Here is a 24,069-nt window from a genome sequence, read left to right as displayed (position 1 = left end):
GAATAGATTTCGGTAAACATTTAGGTCCTGAAACCACTAGAGAGCGCTTCTCATTTCACTTGTAGTACAGGATATGGACTTTATGTTTAGGTGCTAATATGCCCACACACCAAATACCCAAAAGAATATAAACACCTGACCATGAGCTTAGTGGACACCCTATTTAAAAATAATAATAATAATAAAACACAGGTATTAACATAGATTCACTTCTTCTTTAAATATATATGTATATATGTATAGGTATATAGTAGCTGCCACTCCTCTAGGAAGACCTTTCCCAAATTTTGAAATGCGGCTGTGGGAAATGTTGCTCAATAAATAGAGCCTTTGTGAGTTCAGGCACTGATGTTAAACAAAAAAAGCCTGGCTCATGATTCCTTAACATTCCAGTTCATTCTAAAACAGTTTGCTGGGGGTGAGGTCAGGGCTCTGTGCCACTGCAGTTTTGTTACGCCATACCCATGAAATTTTGTCTTTATGGATCTTGCTTTGTGCACAGGGTTAGGGTTAGGGTTAGGGCTAGGGTTACGTCTAGGGCTAGGGTTAGGGACACAGACATGCTGAAAAAGGGAAAATGCTTTTCTCAAACTGTTACCACAAAGCTGGAAGCGTATCATTAATTTTATATAAATGATTGTATAACCTGTTAGTTATGGGTGTGTCTGAAACACCTGAGCATATTCATTAAAAAGGGTGTCCACATAGCACATACACCGATCAGGCATAACATTATGACCACCTTCCTAATATCGTGTTGGTCCCCCTGTTGCTGCCAAAACAACCCTGCAACTGCGATGCACTGTGTATTCTGACACCTTTTTATCAGAACCAGCATTAACTTCTTTAGCAATTTGAGCTACAGTAGCTCGTCTGTTGGACCATCAGTGAGCCTTGGCCGCCCACGACCCTGTCGCTGGTTTATCTATCAAAAGTGGAACACTTTTGATAGATACTGAACACTCCAAACCGGGAACACCCCACAAGAGCTGCAGTTTTGGAGATGCTCTGACCCAGTCGTCTAGCCATCACAATTTGGTCCTAGTCAAACTCGCTCAAATCCTTACACTTGCCCATTTTTCCTGCTTCTAACACATCAATTTTGATGAGAAAATGTTCACTTGCTGCCTAATATATCCCACCCACTAACAGGTGCCGTGGGGAAGAGATAATCAGTGTTATTCACTTCACCTGTCAGTGGTCATAATGTTATGCCTCGTCAGTGTATATTGTACTATATAATGTATAGCAACATTAGGTTGGATTCAGAAAATCAGGTTATTACATTAAATCCGTAGACTTCTGGATCAAATATTGTTTATCATAACCAAGTCCGTGGTTTTCTTTATACGTTTATATGAAATGCATTCTGACTGAGCAAGTGTTATGCTTTTTACTCAAAATCATGGTTAAGATTATTTATCATTCCATCATTAAACAATGGGGTGTACTCGTGTTGAAAAGCAGCCTCGCATTAGACATGGAGAGGCTCTCACTAAACCCATAACAACTGCCCACTTCATAATCAACCACGGCTGAGTGCCCTCTGTACGCCTGTTCAATACGAATAAGTGGGAAGCTCAAGTCTGACTCTCAGAATCCATCAGCAAGTGTCTGTTTCTTAATCAACGTTCCCCTTAAGGTTTAAAATAGTGATCGTTGCAATTTACTTTGCAGTGGATTCACCTGACAATAGAATCTTGATTGTTTCAGTCAATTCAGTTATTACCTCAGTTATAACACATGCTTTTGTAATGAGAATAAATAGAAATTGGAGACATTAGTCCCCACCAACGTTTAAAGTGTAGGCTATTAAAATGTGATTCGTCACTTTTGACGCAAGTGTAGTGTTCGCTCTCTAATCCAGGAACCTGTAATCAGGTTCGATTCCCTACAATGCCATACCTCAAGGAAACCATAGATAGTTTCATTTTTCCTGATAATAAAGACAGTCCAGATTATCTGTCTGCTCATATGTCCAGAAAGAGGCCTTCCTTCAAGACACATGACAGCCAGAGTTTGAATTTAAAAGGCAAATGAACATGCTTGAAGGAGGGTTTAACCTCCCTTACGTATGTTCATTTGCCTTCCGAATTTAAGCACCGGCTGCCATGTCTTGGAGGAATCATGTCCTAGTCAGTCTTTCAGCTCTGTTACTGTTGTGCAATAGCTAAGATGGTGGATATTCGTAATTAATAAATAGAAAACAATTTGAGTCTTAACAAATAAATTCCATACAAAAAGGGTCTTAGGTAATGTTTTTATAAAAGTAGATAATTTAATCCCACATAACTTTTATTTTAAACAAATTCCTGGTCCAGTACTAAGAAGATGCATTAAAGAATGAAGCATGTATGAAGTATACTGTATATATACGCTGATCAGCCATAACATTAAAACCACCTCCTTGTTTCTACACTCACTGTCCATTTCATATAAAAGCACTTTGGCTGTAGTCCATCTGTTTATCTACATACTTTTTTAGCTTGCTTTCACCACAATGACATGGTGGTGGTGTGTTAGTGTGTGTTGTTCTGGTATGAGTGGATAAGACACAGCAGCGCTGCTGGAGTTTTTAAATACCGTGTCCACTCACTGTCCACTCTATTAGACACTCTTACCTAGTTGGTCCACCATGTAGACGTAAAGTCAGAGACGATCGCTCATCTATTGCTGCTGTCTGAGTTGGTCATCTTCTAGACCTTCATCAGTGGTCACAGGACGCTGCCCACACGGCGCTGTTGGCTGGATATTTTTGGTTGGTGGACTATTCTCAGTCCAGCAGGGACAGTGAGGTGTTTAAAAACTCCAGCAGCGCTGCTGTCTTATCCACTCATACCAGCACAACACACACTAACACACCACCACCATGTCAGAGTCCCTGCAGTGCTGAGAATGATCCACCACCCAAATAATACCTACTCTGTGGTGGTCCTGTGGGGGTCCCGACCATTGAAGAACAGGGTGAAAGCAGGCTAAAACAGTATGTAGAGAAACAGATGGACTACAGTCAGTAATTGTAGAACTACAAAGTGCTTCTATATGGTAAGTGGAGATAAAATGGACAGTGAGTGTAGAAACAAGGAGGTGGTTTTATTGGTATGGCTGATTAGTGTGTGTATATATACAGTGTATCACAAAAGTGAGTACACCCCTCACATTTCTGCAGATATTTAAGTATATCTTTTCATGGGACAACACTGACAAAATGACACTTTGACACAATGAAAAGTAGTCTGTGTGCAGCTTATATAACAGTGTAAATTTATTCTTCCCTCAAAATAACTCAATATACAGCCATTAATGTCTAAACCACCGGCAACAAAAGTGAGTACACCCCTAAGAGACTACACCCCTAAATGTCCAAATTGAGCACTGCTTGTCATTTTCCCTCCAAAATGTCATGTGATTTGTTAGTGTTACTAGGTCTCAGGTGTGCATAGGGAGCAGGTGTGTTCAATTTAGTAGTACAGCTCTCACACTCTCTCATACTGGTCACTGAAAGTTCCAACATGGCACCTCATGGCAAAGAACTCTCTGAGGATCTTAAAAGACGAATTGTTGCGCTACATGAAGATAGCCAAGGCTACAAGAAGATTGCCAACACCCTGAAACTGAGCTGCAGCACAGTGGCCAAGATCATCCAGCGTTTTAAAAGAGCAGGGTCCACTCAGAACAGACCTTGCGTTGGTCGTCCAAAGAAGCTGAGTGCACGTGCTCAGCGTCACATCCAACTGCTGTCTTTGAAAGATAGGCACAGGAGTGCTGTCAGCATTGCTGCAGAGATTGAAAAGGTGGGGGGTCAGCCTGTCAGTGCTCAGACCATACGCCGCACACTACATCAAATTGGTCTGCATGGCTGTCACCCCAGAAGGAAGCCTCTTCTGAAGTCTCTACACAAGAAAGCCCGCAAACAGTTTGCTGAAGACATGTCAACAAAGGACATGGATTACTGGAACCATGTCCTATGGTCTGATGAGACCAAGATTAATTTGTTTGGTTCAGATGGTCTCAAGCATGTGAGGCGGCAATCAGGTAAGGAGTACAAAGATAAGTGTGTCATGCCTACAGTCAAGCATGGTGGTGGGAATGCCATGGTCTGGGGCTGCATGAGTGCAGCAGGTGTTGGGGAGTTACATTTCATTGAGGGACACATGAACTCCAATATGTACTGTGAAATACTGAAGCAGAGCATGATCCCCTCCCTCCGGAAACTGGGTTGCAGGGCAGTGTTCCAGCATGATAATGACCCCAAACACACCTCTAAGATGACCACTGCTTTATTGAAGAGGCTGAGGGTAAAGGTGATGGACTGGCCAAGCATGTCTCCAGACCTAAACCCAATAGAAGATCTTTGGGGCATCCTCAAGCGGAAGGTGGAGGAGCGCAAAGTCTTGAATATCCGCCAGCTCCGTGATGTCGTCATGGAATAGTGGAAAAGCATTCCAGTGGCAACCTGTGAAGCTCTGGTAAACTCCATGCCCAGGAGAGTTAAGGCAGTTCTGGGAAATAATGGTGGCCACACAAAATATTGACACTTCAGGAACTTTCACTAAGGGGTGTACTCACTTTTGTTGCCGGTGGTTTAGACATTAATGGCTGTATATTGAGTTATTTTGAGGGAAGAATAAATTTACACTGTTATATAAGCTGCACACAGACTACTTTTCATTGTGTCAAAGTGTCATTTTGTCAGTGTTGTCCCATGAAAAGATATACTTAAATATCTGCAGAAATGTGAGGGGTGTACTGACTTTTGTGATACACTGTATATATATATATATATATATATATATATATATAATATATATATATATATATATATAACAACAGTAGCTATAAAGCTCTCAGATTCTTCATTGTAGTTCTTTGTTTAACGTGAAATTTGAGCAGTTATTATTTTTATGGGGGAAATGACATTATTAAATTGTATACATTTTCTGCACTGATGCTAAATGCTGAAAATGTAATGCACTGTTGCTTAATGCTTTCTGGCTTTAAAGGCAAATAACTATAAGGCAAGTATAATTGCAAGAAGCACTCAGGTGAAACCTGGCAACCTCAGAGGTGTATATCTGCTGTAAATCTGATTTATCTGATGTAGTAACATAATTAAGTCTAGGGTGTTTTTTAATCCGACATCTGAATGAATTTAATTTGGGTCAAATTGAATGGAAAGTTCATGGGACATTACATAATAAATGGAGAATCATTTTAGGTCAGGATGCCTGTGGTTGGATGTGCATTTATGTTTGTCTTTGTGAGTGTCAGTGCATGGGGCCTGAGGATGAGCAAAAAACTCGTGCCCTGGTAACACATTAGCATCAAGAGCTGGGAGATGACACTTATCCATGCAGATTAACAACAATAAGTCTCCTGAATAAAACATTTCCAAGCACTTCTTACATATTCATTAATATTGTTTTTCAATTGTATTCAGTTCATTATGCTTCACTCAAGCCCCTTTGTTAACAAGGATCAGATGATCTTACATGCTGGTGTATTCCTTAAGGGTAACATTTTTACATTATTCTTCCATCTAGTCTATCTATAGGCTACCTCAGATTGTATACCTGATGGTTGAAATGATTCCTTAACCTTGACTAGTGCTCTGTTTGTCCAATCTGAGAAGTTTATCACCAGGTCTGTATGTTCAAAGTGTTACCACCCCATGCAGGACCCTGACAAAGAAAATGTGGAAAACAAAACAAAACATTGTCTCATAAACTGACAGTGTCCTTTCTGCCTCTCTTGTTTCTTTCCGTCTTGCCACGGCTCATCCTCTACACCTCCTTCTCTCTCGCTTTCCCCATGCCTTCTAATCCACCGCAGGGCGACAGCTGACCATCTTCAACAGTCAAGCGGCCATTAAGATTGGCGGTCAGGATAAAGGCCGGCCATTTCAGGGCCAGATCTCAGGCCTGTACTACAATGGGCTGCAGGTCCTAAAACTGGCAGCAGAGGGTGACCCCAGCGTAAAGGTGGAGGGCAATCTGCGTTTGGTAGGAGACGCGCCGTCTGTCTTGTCCACCGAGACCACCTCGGCCACGCCTCCGGCTGCTGTGGACATGTCCACCACGATTATGGAGACCACCACAACCATGGCTACAACCACCACTCGCAGACAGCGTTCACCCAGTCTTAAGGACAGCATCACACAGGTGAGAGGGTTGAGAGTATTGAGGTGGGACATAGTTATAATACTCATGATTCCTGTACTATGGTTTAAAGCCACTGTGACAACAAATGAATGCAAATTTTATCTGCTAGACTCCTATTTACAAATTAAACGCCAATGTTTTGACCTAAATGTCTACCAAAAATAAAGTAAAAAGCCCATTGAAAAGCTGGGATAGTCTCCAGCGCCCCGACTCCTCCCCGACAGCTCTGCAGTGACACTGACATGGTGTGTCGTGCTGGTATGAGCGGATCAGACACAGCAGCGCTGCTGGAGTTTTTAAATACTGTGTCCATTTACTGTACACTCTATTAGACACTCCTACCTACACATTAGCACATTTGAATTTCTGTGGGGTGCTGGTGATTATATAAAAATATATGTTATATATACACATATATACATAGAGATCAGCCATAACATTAAAACCACCTCCACTTACCATATAGAAGCACTTTGAAGTTCTACAATTACTGACTGTAGTCCATCTGTTTCTCTACATACTTTTATAGCCTTCAATCACCCTGTTCTTCAATGGTCAGGACCCCCACAGGACCACTACAGAGTAGGTATTATTTTGGTGTTGGATCATTCTCAGCACTACAGTGACACTGACATGGTTGTGGTGTGTTAGTGTGTGTTGTGCTGGTATGAGTGGATCAGACACAGCAGCACTGCTGGAGTTTTTGAATACGGTGTCCACTCACCGTCCACTCTATTAGACACTCCTACCTGGTTGGTTCACCTTGTAGATGTAAAGTCAGAGACGATCGCTCATCTATTGCTGCTGTTTGAGTTGGTCATCTTCTAGACCTTCATCAATGGTCACAGGACACTGCCCATGGGGCACTGTTGGCTGGATATATTTTTGGTTGGTGGACTATTCTCAGTCCAGCAGTGACAGTGAGGTGTTTAAAAACCCCATCAACATCACTGTGTCTGATCCACTCATACCAGCACAACACACACTAACACACCACCACCATGTCAGTGTCACTGCAGTGCTGAGAATGATCCACCATCCAAATAATACCTGCTCTGTAGTGGTCCTGTGGGGGTCCTGACCATTGAAGAACAGGGTGAAAGGGGGCTAACAAAGCATGCAGAAAAACAGATGGACTACAGTCAGTAATTGTAGAACTACAAAGTGCTTCTATATGGTAAGTGGAGCTGATCAAATGTACAGTGTAGAAACAAGAAGGTGGTTGTAATGTTGTGGCTGATCAGTATATATATATAAGGTTTTCATTCTCTTAGATTATCTTGAAATTTCCTATTGAATCATATTTTTTATTGTAAGATTAAACTTCTTACCTACACAGATGTTTTTAATCACCTTTTTAACGCACTAAATCTGAAGCGTACTGCATATATGCACACTGACTCTTTATGTACTTTACAGAAAATACACTAACTTTAATTCAGGCTAATAGGATATTTATTGAATGACCCATTCGACTCACATCACAGCAATTCCAACTAGGCTTGCAAAACATTTTATGTTGCTTCTAATTGAACAAGTCTCTAATTGGGGAAAAAAATTGATTATCTGCCTTGAAGGTGCCGTTAAAGTGCTTGTATTTTAGAGGCGCTGTTCCTACCATGACCCCCAATCAGCTACCAGTCTGGCTTCTCTCCTTTTGATTTCACCACCCATTTTCTCACCATTCCTGATCCATCATATTGGCTAATTATCAGCTAAACCAGGTGTAAAATGTGTTTCTAGAGAAACTGGGCAGCTCATGGGTCCACAGACCTGCAGTTGAGTAACATTGCTTTGCAGGTCCAACATTATAATCCTCTATAGTCCTGCTAGACCTAACAGACTTTTAACATTGATCGCTGGCTTATCTCGCAGATCCTTCCTCTATACGATTTGATTATCCCACTCATATAAACTTCATTTCTGACTGTGATGAAGTTAAGCAGAGAATGGGTTTTTCTTTTGAGTCTCAGATGCTCTCAGGATTTCTTTCTCACAGTTTCGAGGAGTTTTACTACTGTCAGTTCTGACTTATTACTGGTCTAATCCTGGATTATAGAATCCAAATGATGTCAAGCGAATTTCCTTTGTGACGTTTAATGATTAAATTGTGTAAAACAATCTTTAGGTTCTTTAGACAGGAAATGAAGTAAAAAAAAAAAAAAACTACTTACAGGTATTGGAAATAATCTGTTTGGAAAAAAAATGCTTAAAAATAAAACATATATACACCGATCAGCCATAACATTAAAACCACCTCCTTGTTTCTACACACACTGTCCATTTTATCAGCTCCACTTACCATATAGAAGCACTACCATATATGAAGTTCTACAATTGCTGACTGATTAGTCCATTTCACCCAGTTCTTCAATGGTCAGGACCACCACAGAGCAGGTATTATTTAGGTGGTGGATCATTCTCAGCACTGCAGTGACACTGACATGGTGGTGGTGTGTTAGTGTGTGTTGTGCCGGTATGAGTGGATCAGACACAGCAGCGCTGTTGGACTTTTTAAATACTGTGTCCACTCACTGTCCACTCTATTAGACACTCCTACCTAGTTGGTTCACATTGTAGATGTAAAGTCAGAGACGATCGCTGATCTATTGCTGCTGTTTGAGTTGGTCATCTTCTAGACCTTCATCAGTGGTCACAGGATGCTGCCCATGGGGCGCTGTTGGCTGGATATTTTTGGTTGGTGGACTATTCTCAGTCCAGCAGTGACTGAGGTGTTTAAAAACTCCATCAGCGCTGCTGTGTCTGATCCACTCATACCAGCACAACACACACTGATTAAATGGACAGTGAGTGTAGAAACAAGGAGGTGGTTTTAATATAATGGCTGATCGGTGTATATATATATATATATATATATATATATATATATATATATATATTGCATGCACGTCAGTAGAAAAATATCATTGAAGATGAAAGATAAGTGCATGTGCTTTATTGCTTTTTTTATTATTAAAGTTTGCTACCAGGGTTCTACCCACAAATGTTCATCACCCTCAACCCCAGCACTTATAAATCAAATGCACTGTGCAAAAATACTCCAAAAACAGATCACTTGTATTATTTCCACTGTAAAGTAGCATCGTGTGATGTATTTGCACTCCAGATTTGATTATTTCACCTGAGAGCTTTACTATATGCTCACGTACAACAGATAAGTGGATATCTTTAACCGCTGGAGTAGCTTGTTTGTTTACGGCACTCCACTCTTTTGAATGTGGAATTTCTTCTCATGAAATAGGGCTAGAAAGCTTAGACAAGCTACATGTCAAATCTACATGTCAGGAGTATGTCAGTTGTTTTCTATATTTAATGTCATACATCTGGGCAATGGGTGTAGCTAAAACACTTGGAGGGGTTGTCACATACTTCGGGCCTATTGATTGTAACATCTGGCTTCATTTCATGTTCCATATTAGAGGTTTATGCTATCAGGTGTAACTGCACAGATCTTTGATATTCCTTCCACCATGTCTGGATCTGCTTTATTTAAGCACAGTTCAACTTCATTGATCAGGGGAGGGGAGCTGATATGAATAAAGGGCATGCTCAATAACAATCAGTGTCAATCAGAGCTGAACTGTCAGGCTTCACGAGAAACGGCTTTGCATTACCGCGGCATAAAGACGGGCGGACACGGATGCGGACTGTGCGCGTGACGTGAATCGTTCTCATCCAGGCTTCACTGCATATAAATAGCGATATGTAATGAAATGAGAATGCAAGTGAGACAGGCTTGGAACTGATAGGCTCCCAACTATTGCTTTGCACTTCCTAACAAGGCAGTGAGAGATGTAAACGGAATGATACTGGGTGTCTTAAAAAGAAAATTCATTCAACTGCCAAGATGAACAACATTAACATTGCCATGGAGGGAAAGGCGTATGTAATCTTTAATGATATCTGCTCATAAATGTATCTATAATGTTGGCAGCATGCAATCAGTCCTCATAGGGCATATAGGAATCGTAATACTTTTATTAAGTTTTCTATCTAGGCTGGAGAGGCAACAGACCGGATGTTCTTCCTGTGTCCATGCCTGGGTGCAGGTGGAGGATAGATTGACTGCTCTTAAATACGATGTACATGAACACTTAAGAACAACAAATGAGAATGGCATCTTAGGGTGTCATAAACCTAAACACTGCCACATCACCCCACCACTGCATTCTCTTCATTGGCTTCCTGTAGCTGCAGGCATTCAGTTTAAAACACTGATGGTCGCCTACAAAGCCAAAAATGGACCAGCCCCAAGCTACCTTCGAGGTCTAATCAAACCCCGCTCTGTACCACGCAACCTCCGAGCCACCAGTCTCGCTCGACTTGATCCTCCATCTAGAACTCGAGGAAGACAAGCATCAAGGCTCTTCTCTGTACTTGTACCCAAGTGGTGGAACGAACGTCCATTGTTTGCCCGAACATCTGAGTCTCTCGCTGTCTTCAAAAGATGATTAAAAACCTTCATCACCTCTTTACTAAGCACTTAAACTGACATGTACTTACTTACTTACACTCTTATTCATTTCTTGTGCATCAACACACTTTGGTTCTAACACGGTTTCAGCAGATTTGTGTTCTTGGACTGTTGTCTGCTTAAACTTCAGTGAGGTAATGTTTACTATGGAAGCACATCTGTAAGTCGCTCTGGATAAGAGTGTCCGCTAAATGCCGAAAATGTAAATGTAAATAAACAGGGTGTATTATTTAGTATTGCCCTGATCCTTACCAGCTTAAGAACCACTGCTTCAATGCACTTAACTGTGGATGCAACACAACTGTGAATTGTGCTCGCACTCCATATTTGAAATCAAGACATTGGTTTGATTAAGTTGACAAATAAGTCATAACCATTTTGTTTCTACTCACACAGGATTACGCCATGTAATGTTCCATCTCTTGGGAACACCTTGTGTTTGTCACAAATTAGTCACGCTGCGTTTGTCAGAACCTAACACACATAACAAAATTAAATATATCCAGCGTTTCTAGCACTTCATAAACGTGTCTTATTAAACACATATGCATTGTGCAGAATTGCAGATAAGAGAGGTACTAATTAAGCCTTAATAGATGCAGCCAGGCAAAGCTAATGCTGCAGTGCGTCTTTTAATCAGGGGCTCGGAAAATCAGAGTCATTCCCGCGTGCATAGTTAATCATACTCCAAAGCAAATTTATTTTAGCATTTCATTTGTAAAAATAAAGACGGTGCCTGGGCTTTAATGGCGAACACAGACTTTAATGGTGAAATAAAGACTTTCAGGGAACATTTGATCTTTTCATCCAGAGCATTTCTCCAGCTCTAGGAGCCTTCAAGAAAATCAATACTTGAGGGAATGAAAAGCGTATAAAATATAAGTCTTTATTTCCACAACGGTAGTGGGGAGGAAATAGAATAGAAAAACAATTGAAGCTTTTAGAAGAGTGCTTTTTCCCCTCCACTTCGTGGAAGTTATCTTCTGGGTTGGGTTTCACCGTTTCATAATGTCATCAAGTGCGTGCTTGGAGTCACATGAAGCCGGAGACTAATAAGCTCCTTTTAGCAGCAGCTGGTTAAAACCCAGTCTGCATGCTAATTCCAGTTCCATCAATAAGCGGCTGTCAGTCTAATATTCATGCGCAGAATGAGAGCAGAACATTTGCATATATTCAGCTTGGAGCAGCATCTCGATAAAGACGCTGAAGGTCGTGATATCTTTTATGTTATAGAAAGTCAATTTGGTTATTTTAAATACATCCATAGTTAGTGATACAATTAAGTATGCAGCCTCAGACATGCAGTTTCGATAGATAATAATTAGCGGTAGGCTGTACTGACAAGCTCAGTGATTTTAAACATCCTTGTTAACGTTCAGTAGGTTTATATTTATTATTTGCTTCGTTCTGGTTAAGATTAGAGCAGCTCAGGTGGCGAATTGGTAAAACACACACTAAAACACACCAGAACTGGTATCTCGAATACATCATATCGAATCTCGGCTCTGCCTGCCGGGTGGGCTGAGCAGCCACTAGAACAACGATTGGCATGTTGTTCACATAGGGGTGGGATATTAAAAGCCGGATAGGGACTCTCTCATAACTAATGCTGGCTGATTGATGACGCCTGCACAGACGGGAAAAGCGTGCTGTCATGGTGTGTCTCTCCGTACACAGTGCTGATCTGCATTGCACTCGTCAAGTGTGGGTGACGAAATGCATACGGCTGCTGCCCACGTGTCGGGGCGTGAGTTAGCTTCGTTCTCCTCAATCAGAGTGGGGATCGGCATTGGTGGAGAGGAAGCATGATGCATTTGGGCAGTTGGACGTGCTAAAAAGGGAGAAAAAGGGAAGAAAATGCATAAACAAAATAATAATAATAATAAAAAGATTAGAGCAGCTCTGGTGCCACCTGGAAACGCTGGGCATGAATCAGGAATACATCCTAAATAGTGTAATACAGGGCAACACACACATTTACAAGTGCACTGCAAATATTCTTGGCTGTATAAAAATGGACTGGGACAATTAGTTGTATTTAAAGCTTATTACACTCCTTTAGTTAAACATAATTGGTTACATACCTTTGGGTGCTTATGTGATGCAACAGTCTAATATGCTAGACCTCCATTAGTCTTGGCCTGGCCCCTTAACAAACACAACTGGCCATGTCTGAGGGGGGAAGGCCATTTAGGGTATTACCTCTTTGCCTTTGCAACAGCAAATCCTACAGTCTGAGCAGTGTGAGAATAAAATTGAGAACAGTATGGTCCTCCAAACTCACAACAGATTCTCTCTAAGAATCCACCACTGGCTGGTGTTAAAATGCTGCTAGAATTTGCTGAAGGGGACATTTGCTAGCCTGCAACCTTCCTGCCAGAGGTTGATGAAGTGCACAGGCAAATTAACTACATCCAAATCCAAAATTAGGACCATGCAAAAAAGGGAACATGAAGTTATTACCAGTAATCACCTGGTTTACCAGTTTTTTAGCATTTATACATAATGGAACTTGTGGTGCTTTGGAAAGGTGCAAAGGAAAAAATGCTCGGCCTATTGTCCAGGCCTCAATGCCACAATCTGTTAATAGCCATGGACTGGAAGCTGATTGGCCCTGCTTGGTGTAAGAATTGGCACTGTCTCACTGATCAATCATGCTAGCATGCTAGACTCGCCAGTCCTTGGCAGCTCTGTGCTTATGCAATTAGAAGTTGAAGAGAATTGCTCATCTCAAAGCATGTTGACATGTCCAGTTACATCGACTGAGCCACAGCTCATGAAAATAAAGTTGGAAAAGAAAGTGTTTCCAAACTGGTGGCTGTTGAGTGATAGGGAACATTAAAAAGCACCCGAGGATGTCCAAATAAAATAGTTTAAATAAAAAATTCTAATGACTTGATACATTTTGTAAAGCTTGGTGGAGGTGGAATGTTAATCTGGAGTAATGGCGTACAATAACGTTCTGAAGTACGTTCACCTGTTACTAAACAGCAGCAATATCCAACAGTAAATTAAATCTACTCAAGTAAAAAGTAACTCATTTAAAATGTACTCAGAGTAAACGTTGCTTAGTTACTTTTTTAACAGGAAAGGGTTTCTTTTCTGTGTAATGCAAACAGGACAAGTGGATATACAGTATCTCACAATAGTTGTTTTTAATTAAAATATAATAGAAAAAAAAAAACATGTTGATACAACATTTAAAACATTTAGGGATGTGTAATGTCATTTTAGTACAGACCATCCCATAAAACTTTTTCAAACTGTATAACCACTGAAGATGGCATTAATCCAGCAGTGACAGTGAGGTGTTTAAAAACTCCACTCATACCAGCACAACACACACTAACACACCACCACCATGTCAGTGTCACTGCAGTGCTGAGAATGATCCACCACCTAAATAATACCTGCTCTGTGGTGGTCCTGTGGGGGTCTTGACCATTGAAGAACAGGGTGAAAGGAGGCTAACAAAGCATGCAGAGAAACAGATGGACTACAGTCAGTAATTGTAGAACTACAAAGTGCTTCTATATGGTAAGTGGAGCTGATAAAATGGACAGTGAGTGTAGAAACAAGGAGGTGGTTTTAATGTTATGGCTGATCAGTATATATATATACAGTGTATCACAAAAGTGAGTACACCCCTCCCATTTCTGCAGATATTTAAGTACGTATATCTTTTCATGGGACAACACTGACAAAATGACACTTTGACACAATGAAAAGTAGTCTGTGTGCAGCTTATATAACAGTGTAAATTTATTCTTCCCTCAAAATAACTCAATATACAGCCATTAATGTCTTTTCATCACCAACAAATACCAAACAACATCATACTGCAAATCTCATAACTCAAAACAAGCCAAGGTTACAGGTGTTGTGATTTTCACTAAATGACCCAAAGAAAACCTTCAAGATGTAAGACAAAACTTTGCCATTCTTTGACATCAGACTATGTTGTCAAATAACGAAACATTAAACTCCAAACATGTTAAACTTTTAAAATCACCCTTCCCTCCCTATTCTATACCTAGATTACAGCTCCTTTATTTTAGCACCAGTTTATTTTCCATCGCAGAATTCACTGCAGGGGCGGCACGGTGGCTAAGTGGGTAGCACTGTCGCCTCACAGCAAGAAGGTCCTGGGTTCGATCCCCAGGTGGGGCGGTCCGGGTCCTTTCTGTGTGGAGTTTGCATGTTCTCCCCGTGTCCGCATGGGTTTCCTGCGGGTTCTCCGGTTTCCTTCCACAGTCCAAAGACATGCAAGTGAGGTGAATTGGAGATACTAAATTGTCCATGACTGTGTTCAATATAACCTTGTGAACTGATGAACCTTGTGTAATGAGTAGCTACCGTTTCTGTCATGAATGTAACCAAAGTGTAAAACATGACGTAAAAATTTTAATAAACAAACAATTCACTGCAGCAGTTTCCCAGACGCAATTTTTTTAGCGTTTTTTTTTTTACTCAGTAACGGATGTTATTTAAAATGTAGCGAATTACAATTCTTAATACAAAACATACTTAAGTAAAAGTAAAATTACTGGTTGTAAAATCTACTTTAAAAAGTACAAGTACACAAAAAAACTACTCAATTACAGTAATGCGAGTAAATGTTATTTGTTACTTTCCACCTCTGACCACAGCTTATCCCGGTCAAGTACATTCATCAACTGATACATATTGCTTCTTGGCGCTTTACCCAACCTATGCACCATTCTGCTTTGCACATTCACAATGCACCAGTCCTGCTGTGGTGACACAGTGACACTTCCTTGCTAGGTCTCAGCCAGTGCAAGCAATGGTGTTTTGGCAGTTTAGTTCATTGATGGCCATGTAGAAGATAGGTAAACAACACAGACAGCGGAGGAATGTTCAATTCTCAGAATTAGCTAAAATATGCACCCTAAATATGCATCATTATTTTCTAGGGACCCTTAGGTGACCCAAACTACAAAAGAAAATATGATGTGTGACTAATGAAATGGTTTGAGTTTGGTCTGAAGAACTCAAAGCACAAAGCCCTAACCTTAACCCCATCCACCACCTTTTAAATAAATTAGAACACCAAGTGTGACCCAAGTCTATCGCCTATAATCAGTGCTCAGTGCACTTTAATAATGCCCTAATGACTGAATGGAAGTAAATGTCATCTTGTTCCAAAACCTAGTGGACAAAACACATAAAATATTAATATTTCAATTCAAGAGTACCACACAGCTTGGCACACTGTTTTTGTTTATTAACTCCTCTAGGTCACGGTCCACTCAGAGCTTACATTTGTTTTCAGGTTGTGAAATGAATGTACTTGCAGAATTTGGCAGGAGTGAAAATGCAATATAAATGTCAGCATCAATAAGAATCCTCTCTGACTCCATGCCTAGCTTGTTAGGTCTAGATGATGCCCCAATAAACAGTGGTGTGCCTGTCCAAGTGAAAAGTGAAATTGTTATGACCTCGTGATGGGAGAGAACAAACTGATGCATTAAAATCAGTCACAGCCCAGATCCAATTACATGTTTTATGAATATGAAGTTTGTGTACAGAATATTAAACTGATCCCCATTTTACCCCAAGAAAACGGACGTCACAGCCGCACTCTGTATTCCGCACATCATTTGTATGATGGAGACTCTGAGTATGGTGACAGCTGGAATTCCACACCATTAAATTAAAAAAGAATGAATTGGACACTAATAAGATTACGCTCACGTCTCCTTATTGACATTAAATGAATAGTGCAGTCAGAAATTCTGACGGCGTTCACAATGAACGAAGCGTGAATAGCCACCAATTAGAATTATGCAAATTGACCAACGACAAATAAGCTTTCCATAGTGATCTTTAAAAATTCTTATTAAAATGTGAAATAATATGTAGTTTTTAAACGGATCACATTTAAAACACAGGAAATGTCAAGAAGCACGTTCATTCATTGTCTTTTTACCATCACTTTATCCTTATCAGGCATATGTAATTACACCGATCAGCCATAACATTAAAACCACCTCCTTGTTTCTACACTTACTGTCCATTTTATCAGCTCCACTTATCATATAGAAGCACTCTGTAATTCTACAGTTACTGACTGTAGTCCATCTGTTTCTCTACATACTTTTTTAGCCTGCTTTCACCCTGTTCTTCAATGGTCAGGACCCTCATAAGACCACCACAGAGCAGGTATTATTTGGGTGGTGGATCATTCTCAGCACTGCAGTGACACTGACATGGTGATGGTATGTTAGTGTGTGTTGTGCTGGTATGATGCGCTGATGGAGTTTTTAAACACCTCACTGTCAATGCTGGACTGAGAATAGTCCACCAACCAAAAACATCCAGCCAACAGCGCCCCGTGGGCAGCGTCCTGTGACCACTGATGAAGGTCTAGAAGATGACCAACTCAAACAGTAGCAATAGATGAGCGATCGTCTTTGACTAAACATCTACAAGGTGGAACAACTAGGTAGGAGTGTCTAATAGAGTGGGCAGTGAGTGGACACGGTATTTAAAAAGTCCAGGAGCGCTGCTGTGTCTGATCCACTCATACCAGCACAACACACACTAACACACCACCACCATGTCAGTGTCACAGTGCTGAGAATGATCCACCACCTAAACAATACATACTCTGTATGTACCAATGAAGAACAGGGTGAAAGCAGGCTAAAAAGGTATGTAGAGAAACAGATGGACTACAGTCAGTAACTGTAGAACTACAAAGTGCTTCTATATGGTAAGTGGAGCCGATAAAATGGACAGTGAGTGTAGAAACAAGGAGGTGGTTTTAATGTTATGGCTGATTGGTGTATATACTTGGTTTTATGTCTGTTATCAGTGTTTGTGACAAACACATGACCTCTAATTTTGTCAGATTCTTTAAGTCCCATCATACTCCCACCACCACTATTTATTACTGAGGTGATAGTGTTATTTGACTGATGTCCCTAGCCAGACATACTGCTTAGAATTTAAGCCAACCAAAACCTTTCAACTACTTCTAAATATTTTAATACTTTAAGCTTCAGCTGTTTGTATATCTAATCAGCTAATGCGCTTCAAAATGTGTCATCTTTGTACAGAACTCTGACGATCTGTTGGTGGCGTCAGCAGAGTGCCCCAGTGATGATGAGGACCTGGAGGAGTGTGAACCTGGCACAGGTGAGTAAACAGGAAAGGTTAACAGCACTACAGCTCTCCAGATGAGTATTGATTTACTCCAGTGTTGTGTTATTGTGTACGCTTAACATCTACTGACTCATGGCTAGCCCTCTGTGTTAGTCTGGATATATAGTAAGTAAGGGCAAAATCTAAGTTAAAATCTAATTAAGTGATTATTGGGGTGGGTTTACTAAATGACTAGCCTGTCATTAGCATACCTGACATCATTCTCTATGATCTCTGCACCTATTAAAACTATTCATTACAAAAAGTAGTCATTAAATTAGGATTTTCTGAGCGGGTCCTCTATTTCAAAATACTGGAAATTTGTTACCATTTAAAAGGCATCTAAGCTTTCAAAGACCTCAAAATCTTGCTGAAGGCCTTCTTAAAAAATAGAGGTTGTTCTAGCTGCAAACAGAGGAGCCAACTTGATGCCAATCGTTTTGGAATGCAATGTCCAAGAAGCCCATGGTTAGGTATCCACATACCTTTAGCAGTCATTGTAATTGGCCCTTATTTCTGAGTGAGTGGAGAGCTATGGCAGGCCAGGCTTTCCTTATTCATCTCCTGCCCACTACTATAAATAAATAAAAACAAATAAAAACAATTTTTAAAAATGGACCAACGTCTACCACTTCCACTAATAGGAATAACTTCAGTCCTTAAAGTTATCATGTCAGAGAGTTCCAGCCTGTTACTCACAGTAGTTCATTAAAAAGCTGTTCTGGAGCAAATTCAGTGTACTTACTGTGTTATCTTTTATAAATAAATCTAACCATCAGTTCTGTGCTACACCTTTCTGTTAATTAAGACTTTAAGTATAGACAGAAATGACCTTTCAAGCTGAAGCTATTACAACGTTGAGTTTACGGAATCATGGCTAGCTCTAAATTCCAATTTCTTTAGTAAATGTGAGCGTCTGAGACTCGTCTCTCTGACCTTCTCTTACTAATTTCCAAGTGATTAGGTTCCATGATATTTATATTACATTATTTTCAGCTAATTGATTAACACATCAGAGTGTTTCTTTTTGCATTATCATGAAAGGAATATGTACTATTTATTTGGATGTATTTTTAATTATCTAAACACAAGTGTCTTCCCCCAGTCCTTATTGATTTGTCTATCCAAGTTATTAATTTACCATGCAGCAACAGTTGACATGTGGCAAAAGTTTGGAGATTAATTAGTTTGTTACAAACTTTGCTAACCTTTTTAAAGCATATATTTATTTTGTATTTGTTCAAAATAATACAGAGGGAAATTTGTACTTACAGTTGAAGTCAAAAGTTTACATACATACTTGTAAGGGACATTTATTTTATGACGAACTATGATTTTTGCATCTGCTCTTTTTCGGTGACTAAAGTTGGAACACATGGAACACGCTATTTTGTTTGTCAAAACAGTTGTTTTTAAATTGTGTTAAGTTAATTGTGGGTTTATAATAGCAACTTAAACTAACTTACTAACTAACTTGTATGCGTGGCACAGTGGCTAAGTGGGTAGCACTGTCGCCTCACAGCAAGAAGGTCCAGGGTTCGATCCCCAGGTGTGGCGGTCCGGGTCCTTTCTGTGTGGAGTTTGCATGTTCTCCCCGTGTCTGTGTGGGTTTCCTCCGGGAGCTCCGGTTTTCTCCCACAGTCCAAAGACATGCAAGTGAGGTGAATTGGAGATACAAAATTGTCCATGACTGTGTTTGATATGAGCTTGTGAACTGATGAACCTTGTGTAATGAGTAACTACCGTTCCTGTCATGAATGTAACCAAAGTGTAAAACATGACCTTAAAATCCTAATAAAACAAACAAACACAAAGTTAAATAATAATACTGGACATTCTACATGACCAAACTATTCCCTCCATAAGTATAATTTTATCCAGCAAGTTTAGAAAGCCCACAAAGAACTCAAATGTGTTAGAAACAGATTGCAACATCATCGACTGCCATAAATACATGTCTTATGACTTTTGACTTCCACTGTATATTAGTGAGAGTAGAGTAGATCACCCACTATGTTCACACTCATTTTAGCCCACATGTAGATCTAAAGCAATAAAAGGGAAGAAAACTGTATGGGATCATCTTACACAGCTTTGTTTTTTGTAATTTGCTTTTTTTCCATGCAAAAATCATCCGGCCTATTTGTTGATGTAAGTGACCCAAACTCCATGGTTTGATATTTTGTTTTACCAGATTGGAATCAGACTAAAATCTTTATTCAGTTACACATTCATCTACTTGTGCAATGTATCTACATTAGGCAGATGTAGATTAGGGATGGGCCAGACTAGTGGACCAGTGAATTAACAGATACTGTATATAACAGTGATTTGAGAGATATATTCATGTATATTTCCAAACAGTCCTTCAAAGCTGCGTCTCGAACATCTTTGAATTACACATGCTGTTTTTTTAAGTGTATTTATATCCATTATTTTGTGACAAAGATATAGTTTGCAGGTTTGTAGGTATGTAAGGTATGTAATGTTATAGAAAAATAATCAATGAAACCTAATGGAGTTACCTATCCTGAAGTTGACACACATTTTTCTTTACTGAACAACATATCATAACAGTCTAAACTATTACTGACTTAAATATTAGCTTTATGATGTAATTCAATATATAATTTATAAAAAAAAATAACATTTGTCAGCTTTACATCTTTGGTAAAAATGGGGTAAAGTACACTAAAAATAGTAGAGAAATCTAAGTTTAAAGTTTTATCACAACCTTAGTTGTGCTGACATAACAGCACTGAGACTTTCTTTAATGCCTGATAAGATTGGAGAATACAGTGAATGAAATCTGAGTGCTCTCCCTAATGGAGTTCTCAGATGGCACAGCTGTATAATGTCCTAGCCTCCTCTGAGAACTTGGGCTCCAAAGTTTGAATCTCAGGCAGGGTTTCATTGTCAGTGTACAATTGAGACTTCTTAGCTGAACAGATCCTCTTTAATGTGGACTCAGCTGAACCTACAGATTTGTAATTGGGTTTGAGTTAAGGGGGGGGGGAGATCCAACCACAATCAAGTTGTCAGGTGTAGCCAGATGTTCAATGAACATCTCCTGGTACTTCATGTGGTCTACATGTTTCTATGACAAAACAGCCCTAAAGTTTTCTTTATTTTTTTTTTTTGTCTAGCAATCCTAGCAATTTTTTGTTTAAGCATTTTCTCCCCTTTTTCTCCCTTTTATCGCTTCCAATTGCCCGATTGTGCCATGCTTCCTCTCCACCAATGCCGATCCCCGCTCTGATTGAGGAGAACGAAGCTAACCCACGCCCCCTCCAACATGTGGGCAGCAGCCGTTTGCATTTTGTCACCTACACTTTGACGAGTGCAATGCGGATCAGCACTGTGTACGGAGAGACACACCCTGACGGCACTCTTTTCACGTCTGTGCAGGCGCCATCAATCAGCCAGCAGAGGTCGTGACTGCATTAGTTAGGCGAGAGACGCTATCCGGCTATTTTTAATATCCCACCCCTACCTGAACAACAGGCCAATCGTTGTTCATGTGGCCGCTCAGCCCAGCCAGCAGACAGAGCGCCACCTGAGCAGCTAATAATCCTATTTCAAACCAAAAATCTCTGTAGAACCTGGTTCTAGAACAGTAGCGTTTAGTTAAATGTGAGTAGTAGTTTCTATAGAGTTTCTGAGACTTGGTGCCCTCATAATGCTACCATCTCCTGCAAATCCCTGATCCCTGGACACACTTCATGTTAAAATTTGTACATAAAGTTTATTTACATTGTAGAAATTCTTATTTTAGATGGTTAGATTTCTCTCCTATTTTTGGTATACAATTAAGCTAATTAGCAAGGGTGAGTGACTCTAAAGCTGACTGCATGTGTATATATAGGACTGCCCATTTAAACAACCCATGTTAGAAGGTTTTTTTGCCCATCCCTACTGCAGTAAATTTGTGTCAGTTTTTCTTTTTTGGATTATGACCTTTTTTGCAGTATAAGAATAATATAAAATGTAGAATATTGTTAAATAATGTGATCTTATTTTAAAGTGTTAGCCTTATTTGTCGATTCCAAGTAAACTGTAATGTTGTTTGTTAATCCTGCACTAATATTTGCTATTCTTACCCTCTGTTTCTGTGTTTGTCATCACAGGAGGTGAATTAGTGTTGCCCATAATTACCATGGACACCCAAGACCCCCAGTCTGTTGCCCCCGATTACCCTGCTATCCCCCCACCCCCAACATCCCTGAGTCCACTCCAGACCACCAAAGAGTCCCTTGTTCTTTCTGAGCCAAAGCCACCGTGCCCTCCAGACCAGGAGGACTGTGGTGAGCCCATGGAGGTGTCAGCCTTTGGCTCAGGGGAGATGACCGAGTCTGATGATGAGGACTTCTATAAAAACTCCCCGATGGTTACTGACAGGACAGTTCTTCCTCCTCCCCCTGGTGTGGGCAAAAGCGGGGGCCAGAAACCTGGCTCCCATCGCACCCATGCACCCCCTGCCCCTCCTGCTCCGACCTCCCACCCTGATCAGCTACACATTCCAGCGGGTAAAATGAACACCCGCGACCAGGTGCTCCTTCCTCCTGCTCCATCCTCCCGCCTCACTCCGGGACTAACTTACCCGCCCGATTTTCCTCGTGTGCCCACAGCTCGGCCCTCTGCTTCGGTGGAGAAGGGTCTCCCAGGCGCCGTCGAGGTGATCCGCGAGTCCAGCAGCACCACGGGCATGGTAGTGGGCATCGTCGCGGCCGCTGCCCTGTGCATCCTCATCCTTCTGTACGCCATGTACAAGTATCGCAACCGCGACGAGGGATCCTACCAGGTGGAGCAGAGACGTGGCTCAGGCTCAGAGAGCAACGGAGCAGTTGTCAAGGAGAAGACGCCGGGTACGACCGGTTCCATGTCCAAGACGGTCGCCAAAGGGAAAAAAAATAAGGACAAAGAGTATTATGTCTGAGAGAAGAGTGGGAGAGAAAGAGAGAGAGGGTTTAGTGGGTTGGGGATTTTAGAAATCGCCTCATCCTTAAAGCCTCATTGTCACAGTTTCATCAATTTTACTAAAAGTTGCTAAGGAAAAGTACTAATAAATGAAGTGAATGGCCTTGATCTAGGGTGTTTGAAAAAGCCCATTTTTAACTTCAATTAATCCCCATTGCATCTCAGTGATATCGTCCATTACATGGTAGATGATGAAATACCATTATTTCCCTTTGCAATGAAAATTGCAGTTTTCTAAGCACAGGCCTCCTCACAGGCTAATGAATCACCATGGAAAAAGAGAGAGAAATCCCACCACACCATCTCATCAGCACTTTTTCATTCAGATGGCTAATTCTAATGCAAAATCAATTGAATTCTGAAATAGGAGCTAAATTTTATGTCATTTTTCTGGCGCAACTCTAAGCCTCCTATCACACTGCGGGTCAAAGTGACTTGAATTTCATCTTATTCTTTTGTTTCTCATTTTCATGACTGTTTAAAAGTTATATCTAAAATGAATTCCGTTTAAATCTATCTTTTATACACGATATGGCCAAAAGTATGTGGAAACCCCTACTAATTATTAAATCAGTTACATAAAGTATGTACAAATCTAGGTTTATAAAGACATGGTTTGGCGTGGAAGAACTGATGAATTGAAATGAGTAAAGCCTTCCTGTCCAACAGACCCACCCTGTAATATCGAGAAAGGCCTTTTTCCGAAAAGTTGAGGCTCTAATACACGTGTCAAACTCAAAGCCCACCACATCATTTTATGTGGCCCACAGAGCTTAAAAGAAGTATGATTGTCTTAAAATACACAGTAAAATCGTACATAAACTACATCTTCCACAATGCACCCTGATTTTGTGACCTGCAAAGTGACTGCATCCCGTCAGATGGCAGTGTTTTCCAACAAGTGATGTTAAGAAATATTTACAAATAATCCCAAAATGTACAAGAAGGAAGAGAAGTCAATTAAAGATGGGAAAGTGAATACAAGTTTGTGCTTCAAGAAGAAAAAACGGTACCTCTCTTGTGTTATGAGGCTGTGTCTGTGGGAATGGAGTACAATATAAATGCAGATATACATTATAAATATACAGTATAAATTGGGAATTGTGACACCAAACACAGAATTTAGCCACCAAGAAAAACAACTAATTGTCCAAGACTTAAAAGGCAGACTGTCATCACAGCATGATACGTTACAATCGGCCCTTTGAGGGCCACCATAATGCAGATGTGGCCCTCGGAGTTTGACACCCCTGCTCTAATAGCTTCAAA

General features: G+C 40.5%; 1 protein-coding gene across 1 annotated transcript in view; it reads left to right on the top strand.

Annotated features, from left to right (window-relative positions):
• Positions 1-22,887, top strand: part of LOC134330290 (neurexin-2-like) — a 395,050-nt gene extending 372,163 nt beyond the window's left edge. The window contains exons 14-16 of the mRNA XM_063011349.1: positions 5,833-6,161; positions 17,739-17,817; positions 22,452-22,887. Coding sequence (XP_062867419.1) covers positions 5,833-6,161; positions 17,739-17,817; positions 22,452-22,759 — 716 coding nt within the window. The 3' untranslated portion in view covers positions 22,760-22,887. The remainder of the gene's footprint in view (positions 1-5,832; positions 6,162-17,738; positions 17,818-22,451) is intronic.
• The last annotated feature ends 1,182 nt before the right edge of the window (positions 22,888-24,069 follow it).

This window comes from Trichomycterus rosablanca, chromosome 16 (assembly GCF_030014385.1).
Source record: "Trichomycterus rosablanca isolate fTriRos1 chromosome 16, fTriRos1.hap1, whole genome shotgun sequence".
Taxonomy (NCBI): domain Eukaryota; kingdom Metazoa; phylum Chordata; class Actinopteri; order Siluriformes; family Trichomycteridae; genus Trichomycterus; species Trichomycterus rosablanca.
The sequence above is the reverse complement of the archived record's forward strand: the minus strand, read 5'-3'. Positions and strand labels throughout refer to the sequence as shown.